This window comes from Typopeltis vanoorti, chromosome 1, assembly GCF_054136105.1.
Source record: "Typopeltis vanoorti isolate ZY-2024b chromosome 1, IOZ_Tvanoo_1.0, whole genome shotgun sequence".
NCBI lineage: Eukaryota > Metazoa > Arthropoda > Arachnida > Uropygi > Thelyphonidae > Typopeltis > Typopeltis vanoorti.
The window spans coordinates 118,123,372-118,141,894 of NC_143549.1; the positions used below are offsets into that span (position 1 = coordinate 118,123,372).

The following is an 18,523-nucleotide window of genomic DNA, read 5'->3' on the forward strand; positions in this document are numbered from 1 at the left end:
TAAAACAGACTACCGAGAAAAAATCTTAACATTGTTAGAGTCAGATAGTTATTCGGAAATTGAGAGAGATAGATCGAACAAGAGAAATACACAATAGAACCAATAATCTCCTACAAAAGACCACAGAAATCACACGAAATACACGGCTTTCCATCCGTTCTTTACACCCACTCATTGCATGGTTATATGGTCTCCCTAAGGTACACAAAGAAAACTATCCACTGAGACCTATAATAGACAGCATTGACTCACCTACATACAGGTTATCCAAATATCTGGCGTCATCGTTAAAAGCTTATGCGGGAAAATCTTCTTCCTATATTAAAAACTCAACAGATTTTGTCTCTAAAATAAAGGACTTAAAACTAAAATCTTCTGACATCATGGTGAGCTTTGACGTGGTAGCACTCTTTACCAACATTCCGACACAGGACGTTCTCCATATTTTAATTAAAGAGCAAGATTTCAAATAAAATGTTCTCTCTGCTATCTCACTGTGTAAACTCTGGCTCTTTTGAATTCGAAGGTAAATTATATAAACAGGTCAAAGGATTAGCCATGGGAAGCCCTCTCTCTCCTGTATTAGCCAACATTTTTTTCGAGGATTTTGAACAAAAGGCAATCTACTCTTTTAGTTTAAAACCAAGAATTTGGCTTAGATATGTGGATGATATTTTCCTCATATGGGAGCATGGTATTGAGAACCTTCACAGGTTTCTCAACCATTTAAACACCCTCCATCAGGATATAAAATTGACAATGGAGATTGAAGTAAATAATTCCATTTGTTTCCTAGATGTTAAACTCAACAAGACGCCTGAATCAATAAAAGTCTCTATATTTAGAAAGCCAACACACACGGACGAATATCTGCATGTGTCCTCACATCACCATCCAGCGCAAAAGTTGGGTATTATATCAACTCTTGCGAATCGTGCAAGATCTGTACTGTCGGATGAAGAAGAACTAAAAAAATAACTACAACATCTTAAATGAACCTTTAAAAACAATGGCTACTCTTTAAAAAGTATTAACAACCAATTCTCCCACTGTCAACATAGCAACGTAGAGACAAACGACGACACCAAAGGTCATATCGTCTTGCCATATATCAGCACACTATCCAAAAAGCTGAGTTGAATCCTAAAGAAGTTTAACATACAAACGCGCTTCTCGACTCTGCCCAAAATAAGATCACGATTCAACAACTATAAACAATCTCAAAACCTTCTACAATTCCCAGGTGTATACAAGGTCACATGTGAGTGCGGAAAGCCTTACTATGGGCAAACAGAGAAATCTATCCTACTGCATCTCGAGGAGCACAAGAGAGACATTGCTTATAAGAGAACCAGAGCAACTGCTCTGTCGGGCCATGTCCTGTTTTCAATAAACACGAACAATGAAAGCCGCCAACATGAGATAAATTGGACATCAACTTCAAACCTACACATTTGCCATGATGAGGTGGAATGCCGCATTGTGGAGTCAAGAGAAATCACCTTAGACCCGCTTCATATGAACAATAATCTCAACTATAATTTGGCTGACTCTTTCAGCTCTACTATCAGATACTGGTGTTGTACACTTGTGCGTGTGTGGTTCCACACACGCACAAGTGTACAACAATAGAACTTTAACTCGGACTATAGCTCAAGTTTCTAATAACTGTAATTCACAGTCGAATATTATGACTTTATAATTGCATAGCTTTAGAGTGTCTCAATGTTATTTTCATTGTCTTTTAATATCTTTCTATGTTCTTAACGCCTGATGAAGTCAATCTCGACAACATGCTGCTCTTTCAAATGAATCTCATTTTGTTATAATTCTCGGGTTTTAAGTCAGTTAATATTAAAAATGAATATATATATATATATATATATATATATATATATTCTTCCTATTTCACTTTTATATCTCTGGTGAAATAGGAAGAAATATTCGAATTAAATTTATTTATTTCATCAACATTTTGAAACAAAACATATGTCAGCAACTGTAGTGCACAAATCATACTTTGAAATAACAGAAACATGTTATAATATCCATGAAAAAGATATGAATATTGAAATTTAGAAATCAATCTACTTTGCATATTAGAGAGAGCAGTAGCCAATGCTGAGATAAAATCGCTGGTGGTTGGATTTTGTTTACGAATTGTAAATCTGTGGTCATTCAAGTATTGTTGACATTATTTCATTGTGAGAACGGTTCTCATATTAGCGGTCAAGAATTCCAGAAAGTCATAAATGATCAGTCATCTTTGTTCGTTTTTGATGTTTTTGATAGGTGGGCACCTGTCATTGATTATTATCACCTCCAAACTTGATAGGTGAATTTGCTCACACCATGCAAACAAACCTTGCTCTAGATGCAAGGCATAAGAAAGGAACTGCAGTCCTCAGGTTTCAGAAGCTGTGCTATGCTTCGATGAGGAAAGTTTTTGAACAATGTTCATCCTTACATTTAATTTTAGTTATATTCTTTCTCGGTTTATGCATCTATGTGAAGGGTTGGTGAAGAGTGAACCTAAATATACAACTGAATGTTTTCGTCTTGTTAGGGCCGTAACTATTCCATAACAATATTTAATTCTATTCTTGCCTCATGATTACCGGGATGAAATAGTCTTAATTGAGCGACATTTGGCTTAAAAGTGAAACATTTTGGCTGAAATAACATGAAAAAAATTTTCTCCGAAATAAATTTCCAGATTTTAAGGGTCAGTGGTAGCTTATCTTCAAATGTATGAACATTAGAAGCTTGTGTTAAAAGAAGAGAAAGGGCCGCTATGAGGGAAAGAAATGGGGTATAAATATATTTATCGTTACGACATTGAGTGAGTGTTCAGTTGATGAAAGAAAATTGTCTTTGGGGAGAACATTGTAGTCTCAAGTGAAAGCCATTGTCATTGGCATGATGCAACTGGAATTGTATAAGGACGTATTCCAGTAGGAAATAGTGCACATGCCTCTTGAGGCAATGTTGCAGAAGCGGATACAATCCGTTTTGCTGTACAGATCGCTTCAGGTTGACAGTACGATTTGGGTCTTTGTTTGGACACAAGCCCGAATTCTGAATTAGAAGCTTGTGTTACTAAATATTCTTATGTATCACTCATTGCTTTTGTCATCATCCTTTCCAGATTAATTTCTGTGGCAGTTCGAGAATTTTATGTGATTCAACCCTTTAGTTACTATCCTATTCACCCACCTTCTGTAAGTGTAAGACTTGGGACTGTTCGTGAAGAATCCTTCATTGACATCACAATCTAATTCGCCAGCTTTCTGCTTAATTGTTTTTCAGTGAACATTAATGGTGTTTCAGGTACAGGAAACTACTTTTCAAGTTCCACAGTAGCATACACTTTTATCTTTCTATAGTCAAGCATAGAAGAAGATACGGTGACTAGAGACGTGTAATGAATAAAAAAAAATAAAAATAAAATAAAAATAAAAACTAAGGAATACAAGAACTGAAGTCAGAGCTTCGGACATTAATAGAAAACTTAATGATATAAAAATAGATCGAAACGAACATATATCTAAGGCTACGGAACAATGGTTTCATGATATAAATACAATTCAAGGTAGGAATCGGTTCCAAATTACATGGATTAAAGACGGTAAAATATTTTTGTGAAGCAACAGCACAGCCAAACTACACAGAATTAGTACCGATGAAGATCTGAGTAATATTAGTAATAGTTAGCTACTAATGAAGAACCTGAAACCTTTATATATGAAATTGATTCTAACTTATATACACTACATGTAAACATTAGGACATGTATATAATATATGTAAACATTGTAATGAAAGCTGCAGAGCATATAACAAATTGGGTTTTCTTTTAATTTTCGTGTGGATACATATAAAAACCGTATTCATTGTAACTTGCATATGAGTACTTGCGATTACCTGCATCTTCACAATAAGAACAATAAATACTACATTTATATTAAAATACAGATCTCATGATTACAAAACATGATTTTATTGAGAAGTCAAAAAGGAAATGGAAAGTTTTAAAACGATACAGTTTTTTCTCCTTCGAAGGTAAGCATAGACTTGCTAAAAATACTTTATTGCATACTTCTAATTCAACTTAATTGCAGTGAACTACCCTTGTTCATTAGATCTGAAAGAGAACCAAATTAGCTATGCTCATCACTTGGCGATATAGAGTGGTGTCCACATTGGATATCTCTAGTTTCAAAGAACAGTAAAAATTGAAATGCCAAAATATGCAATTTTTGGGTTGTTCAACCGTTCCAGAGATTCTACAAACTTTATTCAGAATTTTGTTTACAAAATATTGATCATTTCGACACCATAGTCCATACATTTAAGTAGTAGTTACACGTTGAAACTAGGGAGATTCAATGTGGACACCCTGTAGTTTTCTCTTCCAGCAATATTACAACCGTAAAGCATGACATGTCCCCGTGTTGGGGAGGGTTGTAGAATACCCCAACCGCACTCCTGCGTATCGTAAGAGGAGATAAATGGAGACCCAGTTCCCGGGAGTATAGCTGGGTCCCCTTCGGGGGTTGGGAGAAGGGCTAATCACCCCTTCCCTGTAAAAAGCATCTGATTACGGACACAGCAAATGTGGATGAACAAATGCTCCTGGAAACAAACGTGACTTGCGAGGCTCCAGAAGACGGTTATCTAGCCTGGTCTGATGAGGATAACGTATATAAAATTAACTTGGAGAAGGACAATTGAATCCGAAATGAAGGAAGTAAGGTGGGCGAGTTGGGCAGAAGCAAGAGCAGCTGCGAGGGAGAGGGGCAGATGGAAAACCAGCATTGCAGCCTTATGTGCCAGTAGGCACGGAAGGACTTGACGATGATGATGATGAAAACATAACATGAAAACTGGTGTATTTAGTCTGCAGAGATGGTTCAGTCAAACCAAAATCAAAACGAACATTCAGAAAACTAAATGTATCCTATTTAAACTGAAGGACAAAGAAGGAAGCTTGCCAATTAAACAATTCCACTTCGTAGCGCTAAAATTGACCGCAGTTCCGATGCTATTCAGAGGGTCGACACTCAATAGTATCTGGGTATACTCGTCAGAATCATAGTCAGAAATGAAAACTCGATATCCAATCAGGATTCAACAAACTAAGATATGCACTGTACAGGATGCATCACATTAAATGCATAATATTTCATACGTTTCTATAGACTTTATACACTGAGTAACTTTGCGTTAGACTTTGGTCCACCTCTCTCTCTCTCTCTCTCTCTCTCTCTCTGTGTGTGTGTGTGTGTGTGTGTGCGATCACAGCTCGCAGATGCTTAGGAACAGATTCCACAAGGGGTTAAACATCTTTCATGCTAAATTTGACCCATTTCCTCTTCAGCAACTCCGGCAGTTCACATTCATTCTATGGAGGTGTGGAGTAGCAGTTCTCACACCCCGTTCTAGCATATCCCACATATGTCCAATTGGGTTACAGTCATGAGGATGAGGACCAAGGCAAGGTAGCGAATTCGTTATCGAATTCCACCAACAATTCAGTAGGTGCACGAGCCAGATGACAAGGTGAGTTAGTTGTCCAGTCTAAAGATGGCACTATGGTTGGGGTAGACCTGCAGACAGGGACAGAGATAGTCGGCTAACAGGTCCCCGTAGAATTCACCATTCATTGTTTGTTAATCAAAGGACCTAGGACGTGCCAGGAAAATCTTTTAACCCTAATACCACCTCCACAGGCCTGTTGAACCCAACTGCTTCATGCTGTTTATGCCAAATAAACCCAGCCATTAGCATTGTGCAGCAGGAAACAGGTCTCATCACTGCAGATGACCTTCTTCCATCCGTTGAGGTTCCTTGGCTCATGTGAAGCGTTGTTTGCGATTCCTGGCATTCATCATGTGTATCTTTATTGTTTTCCGGCTGTGGAATTCCAGGCAAAAGTATGGCGCATGGTGCATGTGGAAATGAGTGGAACTTCGCTGTGTAATGGTGGATCTGTGTGACTGTTGCACGTCGTTGCTGAGATACCAGTCGTGACACCCGACACTCACTTCTAGGATCAACTATGCGTGGCGGACCAATGTGAACTCTTTTGCTGGATATGTGTTCATGGTTAATCCAGTCTTGGTACACCCTTCATGCAGTAGCACGGGAACCACCAACAAGTGCTGTTGTTTCCGAAATACATTCTGTAATATTTGACACCTGTCCTCCGAGCCCGAACTATCTGCCAGCGTTCAAATTAGCTTACGTCGCCACGTTTCCCTATTACTGGCAAATGTTTACTGATTACGAACATGCCGCACGTGGCATTGATATCACATGGTACTTCGTTATCGCGTCGAATATGTAAATCGGGGGAGGGGCAAAGATTTTCTAATGCCAAGGTAACTCAGTATATCTGCAATGATTTATTAAGAATCTGGTATGAAATTTGTAGTTGGAAGCATGTAAAAATATCCTTGGCAAATTGCATAATGTTCACAACAAAATATTAAAGAACATATTCAGTCATAAGCCTGCAGTAGTTATAACTAATTTAATCCTTCTCAAAGTTAGGAGGATATATCTAATAACATACTTTTTTTACATCAAAATAAACATTGGATTAGTTTCAATGCCCACACCGTACCTTCAGGCAAGATTGTTTTGGAAAAAGTGAATTATTTTAAAAATATGGATTTTTAGTATTTCTGGCCAATAGTTCAAGATGCAGTGTAACATTTGTTTCAAGATTAAAGATTATTGGTTCTTCTAAATTGCAATGGATAAATTTAAGATATTATGCATTACAGTATATTGGAGATAAACGGGAAAACTAGATTGCTTTAGAAAACGGCAAATATAAAAATAAACTCTTTCATTAGTATGAAAATGATTGTTTAGAAGGATGTTAAGTCAACATCGTTTATTCGGAGTGATTTCCGCAGTGATACTTTTCTGAAAGAGATTAAATTTTATGATATGAAGAAAAAGAGATTACTTTCGAAAAAAAAGTTACATTTTTATTCGAGTGGAAAGACTTATATCTTGGAAATGACTGTATAAGTGTATTAGAATGTTCAAAACTGTTACTTCTAAAAAGGATTAGCAGGATATTTTTCTTTGTTTTACTTGAAAAACCGTAAACGTTATTATCTTAGTAAGCTAAATTTTCTTGTGTGAGTATGAAGATGTTTATCGCTAGTGAAATTTTAAAATTAATTTTTATGTAAATTATATTTGTATAATTTTTATTACAGATTTATTATATTGTGTTTTGGGAATATGTTAAGCATATGTAATAATTTATATTTATATTATGATTTGGGATTAACTAATATTTTTTTCCAAGTAACATAATTTTAGATACTGAAAAAAAAAAAACTTCTGGTAGTACGAGTATTAAGAGAATTTAAAAAGTAAAAACTCTTTTGTCTGTAATTGTTAAGTATTTGATTTTCCCTAGATGGAAATTTTGATCGAGATGAATTATGCTCATTATTACTGATAGCAGATAATGTTAAATAAAAAGGATAAAAAATTGGCCTCACTTCTTAAACAACTATTTGCATTTTCATGAATATAAATTCAAATGAGCATCTCTCTACTCACTTTTACAAAGTCCAGTATCTAATGTGGTGTAATTTGGCTTGCACACACACGTCTCATTTCCCACTTCTTCAGTATCACTGTTACAAAACAGCTCCTGTGTCACTTCTGAAAAATGAAATGGAACAAAAGTCTATTAGCTATCCATTTTAATGAAGCATTCTCTATGTTTGCTTAAATTATTTCAAAACTGTGCTCAGCATTGGATTAACGCAAGAAAAATTCTTTTTGAAGGATGATATGCATTAAGATAAGAAAATATTCAGGGAAACACCATTAAGATGTTAGAATAAGATGTTGATATTGAACTTTTGAACAAAAAAAGGAAGAAAATCTAGTAAAGTATAGAATAATTATCAGGATAAAGAAGTCAAGTTAATTTTTAGCTCTCATGAAAAGTTTACTTTTCGAAATTAAAATGAAAAATTTCCTTTTTATTTTATATATGTAGCTATGTATTTTATATACAACGAAATTAAATCAACAATATGACAGCATATTTTTCTTTTTTAAAATGTAATGATAAATTTTCAGAATTATGGATTGATTTGCAAGCAACTGCGGCCTACGTCAACTAGAAACTAAAGGAACGAAAGCTTTTCAGTTTACTTCTGAAATAGCGCAAGTTTCATACATCTAAATTGGAAATATTTTTCTGATATGCATTGCTTCTTGAGAACTTGCGCTTATTATCCTTATAAGCCAGTCCTTATAAGGATTATAAGCGCAGGTTCTCAAGAAGCAATGCATATCAGAAAAATATTTCCAATTTAGATGTATGAAACTTACAAAATACTGCACATTCTCTACCTGGAAATTATAACTGACGATTAATTATAGAATTTCGAGACACATCATAAACTATATTTAAAAAATATTTTAAAAAACCCATTTATCTTAAATAGTACTAAATCACTCACAGATCAAACTGCGAGTTATGAACAGAAAGAATGAATTCATACAGACAGTATTTGTGTAAACTAATGGAAATGGGGGAATGGCTTAGAGTTAATTGACTTCTGCGTAAGGATGACTGGAATTTATAATATCAGAGTTCAGTCAGATTTTCTTAACTGGAGCAAAATTCTAGCATTTTAGATCAATAGGCTAATGTCATTTAAAGATCGAATATAAATGATATTGGCAGTTATTGTAAATGTGATCAGAGAAAGGCTTAATAATTACATTGATCGATGGTGATCGATCGAGGGACAAAGGGATGCAGAAAACAAAAATATGCATCACGACTGTTTTCTCGAGATTATTACAAAAGAGTTCACGGCATCCATAGGTGAAGAGGGTTTTGTACGTTTATTAATTACTGAAGTCGATAGTCTACATTTCCATTACAAACCATTTTATTTTATTTATTCGTATGGGGTTCCCCACGTTCCTCAACTGTCCCATAGAACTCGTTTAGCCCTCCTAGTGAGAGATTAAATATGCATTTTATGAATATAGTTCCGTGTGTGTGTTCACGGGTCGGTTTGCCTGTTCTGAGGAACGAAAAACCCAAGTTTCCGGGTGAAAAAAAACAAAAAAACCCTTACCTCCGTATATGAGACCGGCTAATTAACCTTTCGTCGAAAGAGACCACATAGCGGTTCCTAACATGATGGACAAGAATTGAAACCCAGCTCTTTCCGACGAAAGGGCTTAGCCTATATCGACTAAACTACGGAGGCTCTATCACAAACAATGAGTTGGTTCGATTTGTGCATACGAACTTTGTGATTAGAAACAAACCGCTGAAAAACGGTGGTATGGAGTCAAAAATATGATGTACTCGTTTGAGAATGTTTGGCTACAAGCAATAAATGCTATTTACCAGAGTCCATCATTAAGTCCGATAAGTGCCAGAGTTGAAATTAAGGTTTTCCTAGCACCAGCATTATCCAAAGAGATTCCCTTCTTGTACTATCAGATAGATTTAATAAGTAAAGTTCTGTATACATTATGTGGAACTCTGTGTTTCCCATGCTGTGAAGATTTTGTAGAAACTGAGTTGAGTATGTACATTATAATCCACATTATAAACCACATAAAGTGATGTGAAGGACCTTATTTAAAAAAAATGGAAGCGTAAAAGTTAAACTTACTGGCGGATATGATGGTAGTCAAAATTGGAATCTTGTAGTAAATCTAAGGAAGAATTAAATATTGGTCAAATGCCTCCAACAGGTCCAAATTTACTACAGGAACTGGCTTCCATTTTGCAATATACTCTACATCTTCTTATGTTATTGTTTGACCCATACATTTCTCTTGTCTTATTTTATTTTTCATTTCTGTGGTGGATATGATGGTAGTCAAAATTGGGATCTTGTAGTAAATCTAAGGAAGAATTAAATATTGGTCAAATGCCTCCAACAGGTCCAACTTTACTACAGGAACTGGCTTCCATTTTGCAATATACTCTACATCTTCTTATGTTATTGCATGACCCATACATTTCTCTTCTCTTATTTTATTTTTCATTTCTGTGGATTACGTGCTCGCTATCGTATCCTTTAAATTTCTACTCCTCTGTGATAGCACTGGTAAAATGCTTATGATCCTGTAGAGATTCTTTTCGTTTGGTTGCTTACTGCTCTGTCATTTTCCTCAAAAAAAGAGTGGACTATCTGTGTTAAGAATACGAACTCAATCTACACACAACCAGTACACATACAAATAAGAAACCCGAATTAAATAATAATAATAATAATAATAATAATAATAATAATAAATAATAAACTTTCAATACATTAAGTAGGCATGTTGGAATAATGCTGGTTGTTGTGTCATGGTCTGTGGTATCGCGCGTATCATATCCTAGGTCCGTGGCAGCAAGGCAGACCAAACTTGGTGTATGATTAAGCTTTGATTTCTGTTACATTGTTTGGAATGCGTGGTATTTGCAAGTCCTGCGTGATCTTTTTTCTTAAACAATCATGATCAATAAAAGACATTTTTGTTTGTTGTCATACTAGTTGGCCTGTGGTAAATTTTCGGGATCTCAATTCTGATTTAGGCTGTTTTCTTTTGTCGATGTCTTTTTCGTTTTCAAGCATATGGATCTACCACAGCCTTTACATATGACGTACATAAGAAATGCCACAAAGATTCTGTCTCAAGTAGTGCTAGGTCCTGTCTCAGATAGTGCAGTTTTCATTTCGTTTAGTTGACATGCTGGATATTTTCTATGTTCTATCTAGTAATGATTAATCATGGATACCTGTCTTTCTTAATCGATGATGATATGAAGCAGCATGTAAAATCTTCTTCTTGTTGTAAGTTCTCTTTATAATGACAAGAATAGTAGTATGGATGGCACTTCTGAAAAGATCAAGATCAAAGTAAGATAAATAATCGTGACGTGATAGGTTTTTCATTTGATGACGTCATTTTAGGCGTGACATCATGTAATTGGAATGTTTGGAATTTCCCTGGTGGCATATGTGTCAGTGACGTGAGTTCTTGTGTTTTGGTTCGTGTATGGAATTATGGGTGATGGTAGAGATAAGGATTCGTGTTGTGATAGGTGGTGCACTTCTGACCAGATCAAGATCAAGATAAGATAAGGAATCATGATCTGGGTGTGTTGTTATGAGATGTAGATAAGTGACGTCATTTTTTAGTTGTAAATAAGTGACATTGTTGTTTTGAATGAAAAGGGAGATGTATAAGGAATCGTGTCGTGATTGGTTGAACACTTCTGACCAGATCAAGATCAAGATAAGACAAGGAATCGTGACGTGAATGTTTGTTGTTATAGAGTTTGGAATGTTTGGAATTTCGCTGAGACCCACATCTGTCAGGGACATCACGTGATGTGTTTAGTTCACTTAAAGCATTGTGGGGTTTTTGAGATAAGAATCGTGACATTATGTGTTTGGAAATTTCTGGGGAACATATTGTTGGATCCTAATTCTTCTCAATCTACACTTTGGATCCGACATGATTACTATTTCGCTGTTCTTAACTAATTGATAAGTTGCAAGTTGATTTCTAATTCAAACATAAAGAAAATTTATATTTAAAGACTGTGCCACTTTATGTGTGAATTAGTTCAAGAATTGAAGATAAACCAACCCTTAACAACCTTTCCCTTATATGTTGTTATTTTATATACTTGCCGAGTATATTTAACTTACTTGATTTTCCCACTTTGGTTCGAATAATTTATGAATGGTGCAGTAAAAGAGATTCAGGCAAAATACAACTTATCATTAACAAAAACAAACATTTGATTTTAAAATCACAAATTTTACACTTAAGTTCAAATCACTAATTAAGTTATTATAATCACTTCAGCCTTTCTGATAATACTGTTATACAAACTCAGACAATGGTAAATTTGTCATCTCTAATACAGTCTTCTCATAGTTCCTTAAGTTCCAAAATACAATAAAATCGCAGTAACACCGCTTTAAAAGCAAACACTTTTAAATTTTCACTTCAGTTAATTTTCGCGATAGTTACTGTTAGCATAAGGAAATTCTAGGATGAAACTCACACACATCTTTGCATAGGAATATTAATGGTTGGAATAATCTTACCGATAATCTTCTTTCTTCATCAACTTATATGCAAACGCTTTTTATAACTGTAAACACCTTAAACACTAAACAGCACTCATTAAATAAATCTTCTAAGCAATAACTGAATTAATCATCGGTCACAATATACACAAACAAACGTTGTTGCATAAAGTACTACTGATCACTCATGAAATAAGGCAACAGAATAATTTCTTAACTTTAGGTTTTATATGCACAGTTGTTCATTCCTCCGGCATTCAATTAATTCTTCAGGCTCTATAATTCCAAACACAGCTAACCATAAACATCAACTTTACAGCCTCTAGTAACTTCGTGCTTTGCTTTAAGGTTCTGTATGTCATTGAATGGTCGGCACTGAAATTATATCTCAACTGAAGTATTGCTAATCTGTTTAGTAGTAGTCACTCAGCTGTCTTCCGTAGCTATAATTGTTATTCTACAACTTATTAGCTAACCGCCTCTCGACTAGTAGACTTTATTTAGCTGCTCGAGTGACTTGCCGACTCGCTGTTATCGCACTGTAATTCCCGAATGCCGAATGCCCGATTCCAACCTAATGCCAATCTCTCTCTAATAAATCTCTAATCTCCCTTTTTTCCAGCGTTCCTCGCTTTTTATATCCGTTCTTCCCGCCTAAATTGTTCTCGTGCTCTCTCTAACTGAATTTCATTCCAGCCCTTCAATACCGATCTACCATGCTCTGTTCTAAACGTGTGCAAGCTATCTAACATACGTTTCCATGACAACAAAAAAAATATAATGAATTTGAGCTATTGCATAACGTTAAATTTCTACAAACAGGAATAAATAGAGAATATTTATATTTCAATTAATGTGCAGTTAAATTATCAAATACAAACTCTTATAATATTAGCATAGTAATAATTAAAATAGCTTAATAATATTTAATACAGTCGTATCACTATTAATACATATATCTTTGATTAAATAATTAGATACTAGACAAAATTAAAGTAGTTATATGAATATTAAATTGTAAAAATTGTAAATTGTAAAATTTGTTTACATTAAATAATATTATATTTATTTATATAATATAAATAAATAATAATATAATATAAAGCTATTTGACTTTTGTTTCTTAGATTTTCTGTCCGTTTGGTACACTGTTAATTCCTTAGCATTGGTCATAGTATGTTTTTAATCCCAAGGTGGTAAATAACCACAAACTGTTTTTTGCTGACAAATTTATCCGTCAGCGATCGGAAATTGTTTTGTCTACTTGTGAACGTTTCTGACAGGCAGGGATTGGAATTTTCCTGGTCTTACTTCAGAGTTTGATAATACTCACCTTTTTCATGACTCATATTCTCCCTTTGATGTTTTGCATGGTATTATGAGTGAAAAATTTCTAGTGTAAAATGCTTATGACACATCCTAAAATTATTCATTCCTGATTGAGGAATATATAAAGTTATTGTTTGCAAGTAGATGGCTTGTTTGTTTGATTACATTTTGTGTTGCTAGGAAACCAGAATTTATTTTAAATGAATATTAGCTCTGTGATATATATACTTTGTTAATTTCTATATTACCTTTCATTTGACTGCAATCTTATTAACAAATTGTATTTACTGAATCTAACATACAGAAATTAAATAAAGTGAAAAAGACAGTATTTTTTTTCCTTATTCATCTGATTTCACATTTGCACTGATGTTCATAGTGTATGATTTCCCACTGGTGTTACATATAATTCACGTGATTTTTCTCCATGTGATATTTTGAAAAAAGTTCACCTATGGTTTTTACATAGTTCAATTATGTAAAACTCATATCGGTTAGTTCCTATCGACTGTTGTCCTCTCAGCCCCGACATTTATTTCACAGTAGGAATATTTATATATATATTTTAACACAATTATTCTATTAGATATTCTTTCCAATACCAATATTTATGATCACAACAAATTGGTCATAAAAAATTCACAAGAAATTCATTAGCTTTACAAAGTTTGGAAATTCACACCCATATTGTTTTCATTATTTGGTATCATTTAAATGAAAAACGGGTCTGGCTATTAAGTTCGTTAATGTTTTTTGATTTTTCTCTTCCAATGGCGAGTACTTTTTGATATATGCATGTTGATTTACTTGTTATCTGCATGCTACGATAACGTTTTACTTATACAACAAACGTTTTAAGAGTTTTGTAACTTGATGGGTTAAAATATCTAATGTCCCTTTGTAAATAACCAAATTGTAACAGTTGTACTTTAAGAACGATTGTTTTTTTTTCTAGTCTATTGGAGGTAGCTACATATATAATAAATAAATTGTCACTTTTCAGGTGAAATATTCTCCCCTAAAATTCTGCCTATTAATTTAATACCCATTTCCTTTTGCTTCCAAGAGTTGACAGTTTCATTGAGAGGATTTTCAAAAGAAAAAGGTCTCTGGTTAGTTTGTGGCATGAACTTTTACAAAGAGAAGAAAATATGATCTTACTTAAATTTGTATAACACATGAATGACACCGAAATTGTTCCTTTAAAATGACACATTTTATTTGAATGAAATATTATCTACAAATTGTATTTACTGAATCTAACATACTGAAAATAAACAATGTGAAAAATACAATCTATTTTTTTGTTCGTTAATCTTCTTGTTGTTAAATTTGCACTGTTGTTCAAAGGTTCTTCCAGTGCTTGTGCAATTGCCATCATGTGGTTTTTGACAATGTTGCTCTCATCTGAAAGTTAATTTTCATTTGGTGATCATTGGAAATTTATTACTGTAGTAAAATTAAGGGTTGCATATTTATTTTTTTGAAACCAATACATATATTTCTGAGAATTATTAAAAGCACAGAATCTTTCATTATGTTTCCAAAAGCATTTAAAAGTACACGTTATGTTTTCACGTTTTGGACATCCAATTTCATTTAAATCTAGAACAGACCTCCCTATTAACCTCGTTAATGTTTTCGATTTTTCTCTCCCTTTGGCAAGTAATATTTGATATTTGCTGATTTGTTGATTCTATCATCCAACTTCTTAGTTTGTCCAGTGATAGTGAACCAATTTCCCACTTCAGCTGATGGTTATATTTTATTAACCAAGAATTCGGTTTTTTAACTCTTTCAGGTAATTCTTTCCAACTAAAAGGTGATTTTGTCAATGCATATCTTACAATAATTCCATCAGAAATACAAATTTCTTTAGGACATGAATTTTAAGTCTTATTGAAATGAAATTGACAATCACTTAAGGCAATGATATCCGAAAATTCGTATTTTCATCTACTCTAGATTTTTCATATTCGTTTTCCTTCATTCTTCTTCTTCTTAGATTACTTCATATGGCACCACAAATCAATAGTTGTTTATTATTATTATTATTGTTATTATTATTATTTCACTGATTATTAGCTCTGATCTTATAGTTTATGTTAACTTTCTGTTACAAAATTCTAAATAATTAGAACTTTTCATAAAGAATCTTTCAAAGAATTTTGTGGCTCACCCATTATTTTTATATTACCGAACGAAAAACAGCAGCTGATCAAAAACAAAAATCAAAAAAAAAAAAATCAAAAACATTAATGAGGTTAATAGGGAGGCATCTTCTTGATTTAAATGAAATTGGATGCCCAAAACGTGAAAACATAACGTGTGTTTTTTTAAATGATTTTGAAAAATAATGAAAGTTTCTCTGCTTTTAATAATTCTCAGAAGTATATGTATTGGTTTCAAAAAAAAATAAATAAATATGCAACCCTTAATTTTACTACAGTAATAAATTTCCAATGATCACCAAATGAAAATTAACTTTCAGATGAGAGTCGCAATGCCAAAAACCACATGATGACAATTCCACAAGCATGGAAAGAACCTTTGAACAACAGTGCAAAGGTAACAATAAGAAGATTAAGGAAGAAAAAAAAAGATTGTATTTTTCATTTTATTTATTTCTGTATGTTAGATTCTGTAAACACCATTTGTAAATAATATTTCATTCAAATAAAATGTGTAAATTTAAATGAACAAATTGGATATCATTGATGTATTATACAAATTTAAGTAAGACCATACATTATTTTTCTCCTTGTAAAATTTCATGCCACAAACTAACCAGAGACAAACTAACTGTGTCGACTCTTGAAAGCGAAAGGAAATGGGTATTAAATTAATAGGCAGAATTTTAATGGAGAATATTGCACCTGAAAAGTTACAATTTATTTATTATATATGTAGATACCTCCAGTAGACTAGAAAAAAACAATAGTTCTTAAAGTACAACTGTTACAATTTGGTTATTTACAAAGGAACATTAGATATTTTAACCCATCAAGTTAATAAACTCTTAAAAAGTTTGTTGAATAAATAAAAAGGTATCGTAGCATGCAGAGAACCAGTGAATAAACATGAATATATCAAAAAATACTAGCCATTGGAAGAGAAGAATCAAAAAACATTAACGAACTTCATAGCCAGACCCATTCTTCATTTAAATCTAAGAAACTAAATCTAATAAAAATCTAAAAAAAAAATCTAAGAAACAAAAGTCAAATAGCTTTTCAGGTTATTACAGAAATTTCTTGCTATCAAGATTGTGTTTTTGTATGTTGTGGTATGGATAAAAATTCAACTATTTTGGAATATCTATTTGCATTAAGAAGAATCATTCTAGAAAGTCTGTAAGTAAATTTAAATTATCATTAGAATTTCTAGACTACATACAAAAAGTTATTGTAAGCCTTTTAATCTCGTTTGTTTTTAATTTATTTTTTTAAAATGCCGTTTGGTTTTTCTCTTCACGATAAACTAAATAAAAAGCACCAATACCAAACACTTGTAAACAAGATAACGAAAATTCGAAAGAGAAGTTGTCATTTGCCAATAATCTTTTAGTGATGTCACCTACAACTGATAGCGATAACATCGGAGCAAAAAAAAAAAGTGTATCTTTATGAGACACCAGCATATAATTAAATTATTCACAAAAGCCTAAACACAGCCGCCATCACGAATCTACTCTAACAATTCCCACCCTTTAACAGGAAAGAAATACCCCAAAATGTATTGGAAATTTTTTTCTTCATAAGAATAATCAGAAGGAACATATTCGAGTATCAACATGGATACATTACCCACTTATCATATCTAATGTGTGTGTGTGTGTGTGGTGTGTGTGTGTGTGTGTGTGTGTGTGTGTGTGTGTGTGTGTGTGTGTGTGTGTGTGTGTGTGTGTGTGTGTGTGTGTGTGTGTGACACCAGTATATAATTAAATTATTCAGAAAAACCTAATCACGGCCACCATCACGACGCTACTCTAAGAATTCTTACCTATTAACAGGAAAGAAATACCCCAAAATGGAAAATTAGTACACCCCAGAGAACAAACATATGTTCCCCAGTAATTTCCAAACACATAACGTCACAATTCTTATCTCTAAAATGCATTAAGTGAACTAAACACATCACGTGATGTTCCTGACAGACGAGGGCCCCAGAGAAATTCCAAACATTCCAAACTCTATAACAACAAACATTCACGTCACGATTCCTTGTCTTATCTTGATCTTGATCTGGTCAGAAGTGTCCAACCAATCACGACACGATTCCTTATACATTGATATATCTCCCTTTTCATTCAAAACAACAATGTCACTTATTTACAACTAAAAAATGACGTCATTTATCTACATCTCATAACACCCAGATCATGATTCCTTATCTTATCTTGATCTTGATCTGGTCAGAAGTGCACCACCAATCACATCACGAATGCTTATCGCTACCACCACCCATAATTCCATACGCGAACCAAAACACAAGAACTCACGTCACTGACACATATGTCTCTAGGGAAATTCCAAATATTCCAATCTCATGACGTCACGCCCAAAATGACTTCATCAAATGAAGAACCAATCACCTTATGATTCCTTATATTATCTTGATCATGATCTTGTCAGAAGTACCGCCCATACTACTAAGGATGATCTTCCAATAGTAAATTTTATGTTGGGATTCAAGATGTTCAGATAATGTTTGTAATTAATTAACTCTTCCTTTTTTCCTAACCAAATAATGAAAATATAGTCACTGTAACGTAACTAAATCCTTGGTTTCTTGTGATAGTTTTGGATTTCCTACGAGATGAAATTTTCCATAAAGAGGTTGGCTGAAGCTGGAGAAAAGAGCGAATCCATAGAAGTCATTCTTTTTCTTCCCAATATTTGTCCTGAACTACCTGAGACAGAACTTCGCAATTAATGGTTATCGACCCAAGAGGATCATCAGAGTTTATTAATACACCTCCCACAGCTCCTCTACTTAACGAAGATTTTAAGAATACACTCATGCTATCTTACATCAAGAATGTTGCAGGCAAAGTGGCTACGTAGCTCCCTGAGTAAAATACCA

The 18,523-nt window shown here is 33.7% G+C and overlaps 1 protein-coding gene across 1 annotated transcript in view; it reads right to left on the reverse strand.

Moving 5' to 3' along the window:
- The window catches only part of LOC150110347 (uncharacterized), a 227,789-nt gene that overhangs the window by 48,915 nt on the left and 160,351 nt on the right, over positions 1-18,523 (reverse strand). The window contains exon 20 of the mRNA XM_090396216.1: positions 7,590-7,694. Coding sequence (XP_090252342.1) covers positions 7,590-7,694 — 105 coding nt within the window. The remainder of the gene's footprint in view (positions 1-7,589; positions 7,695-18,523) is intronic.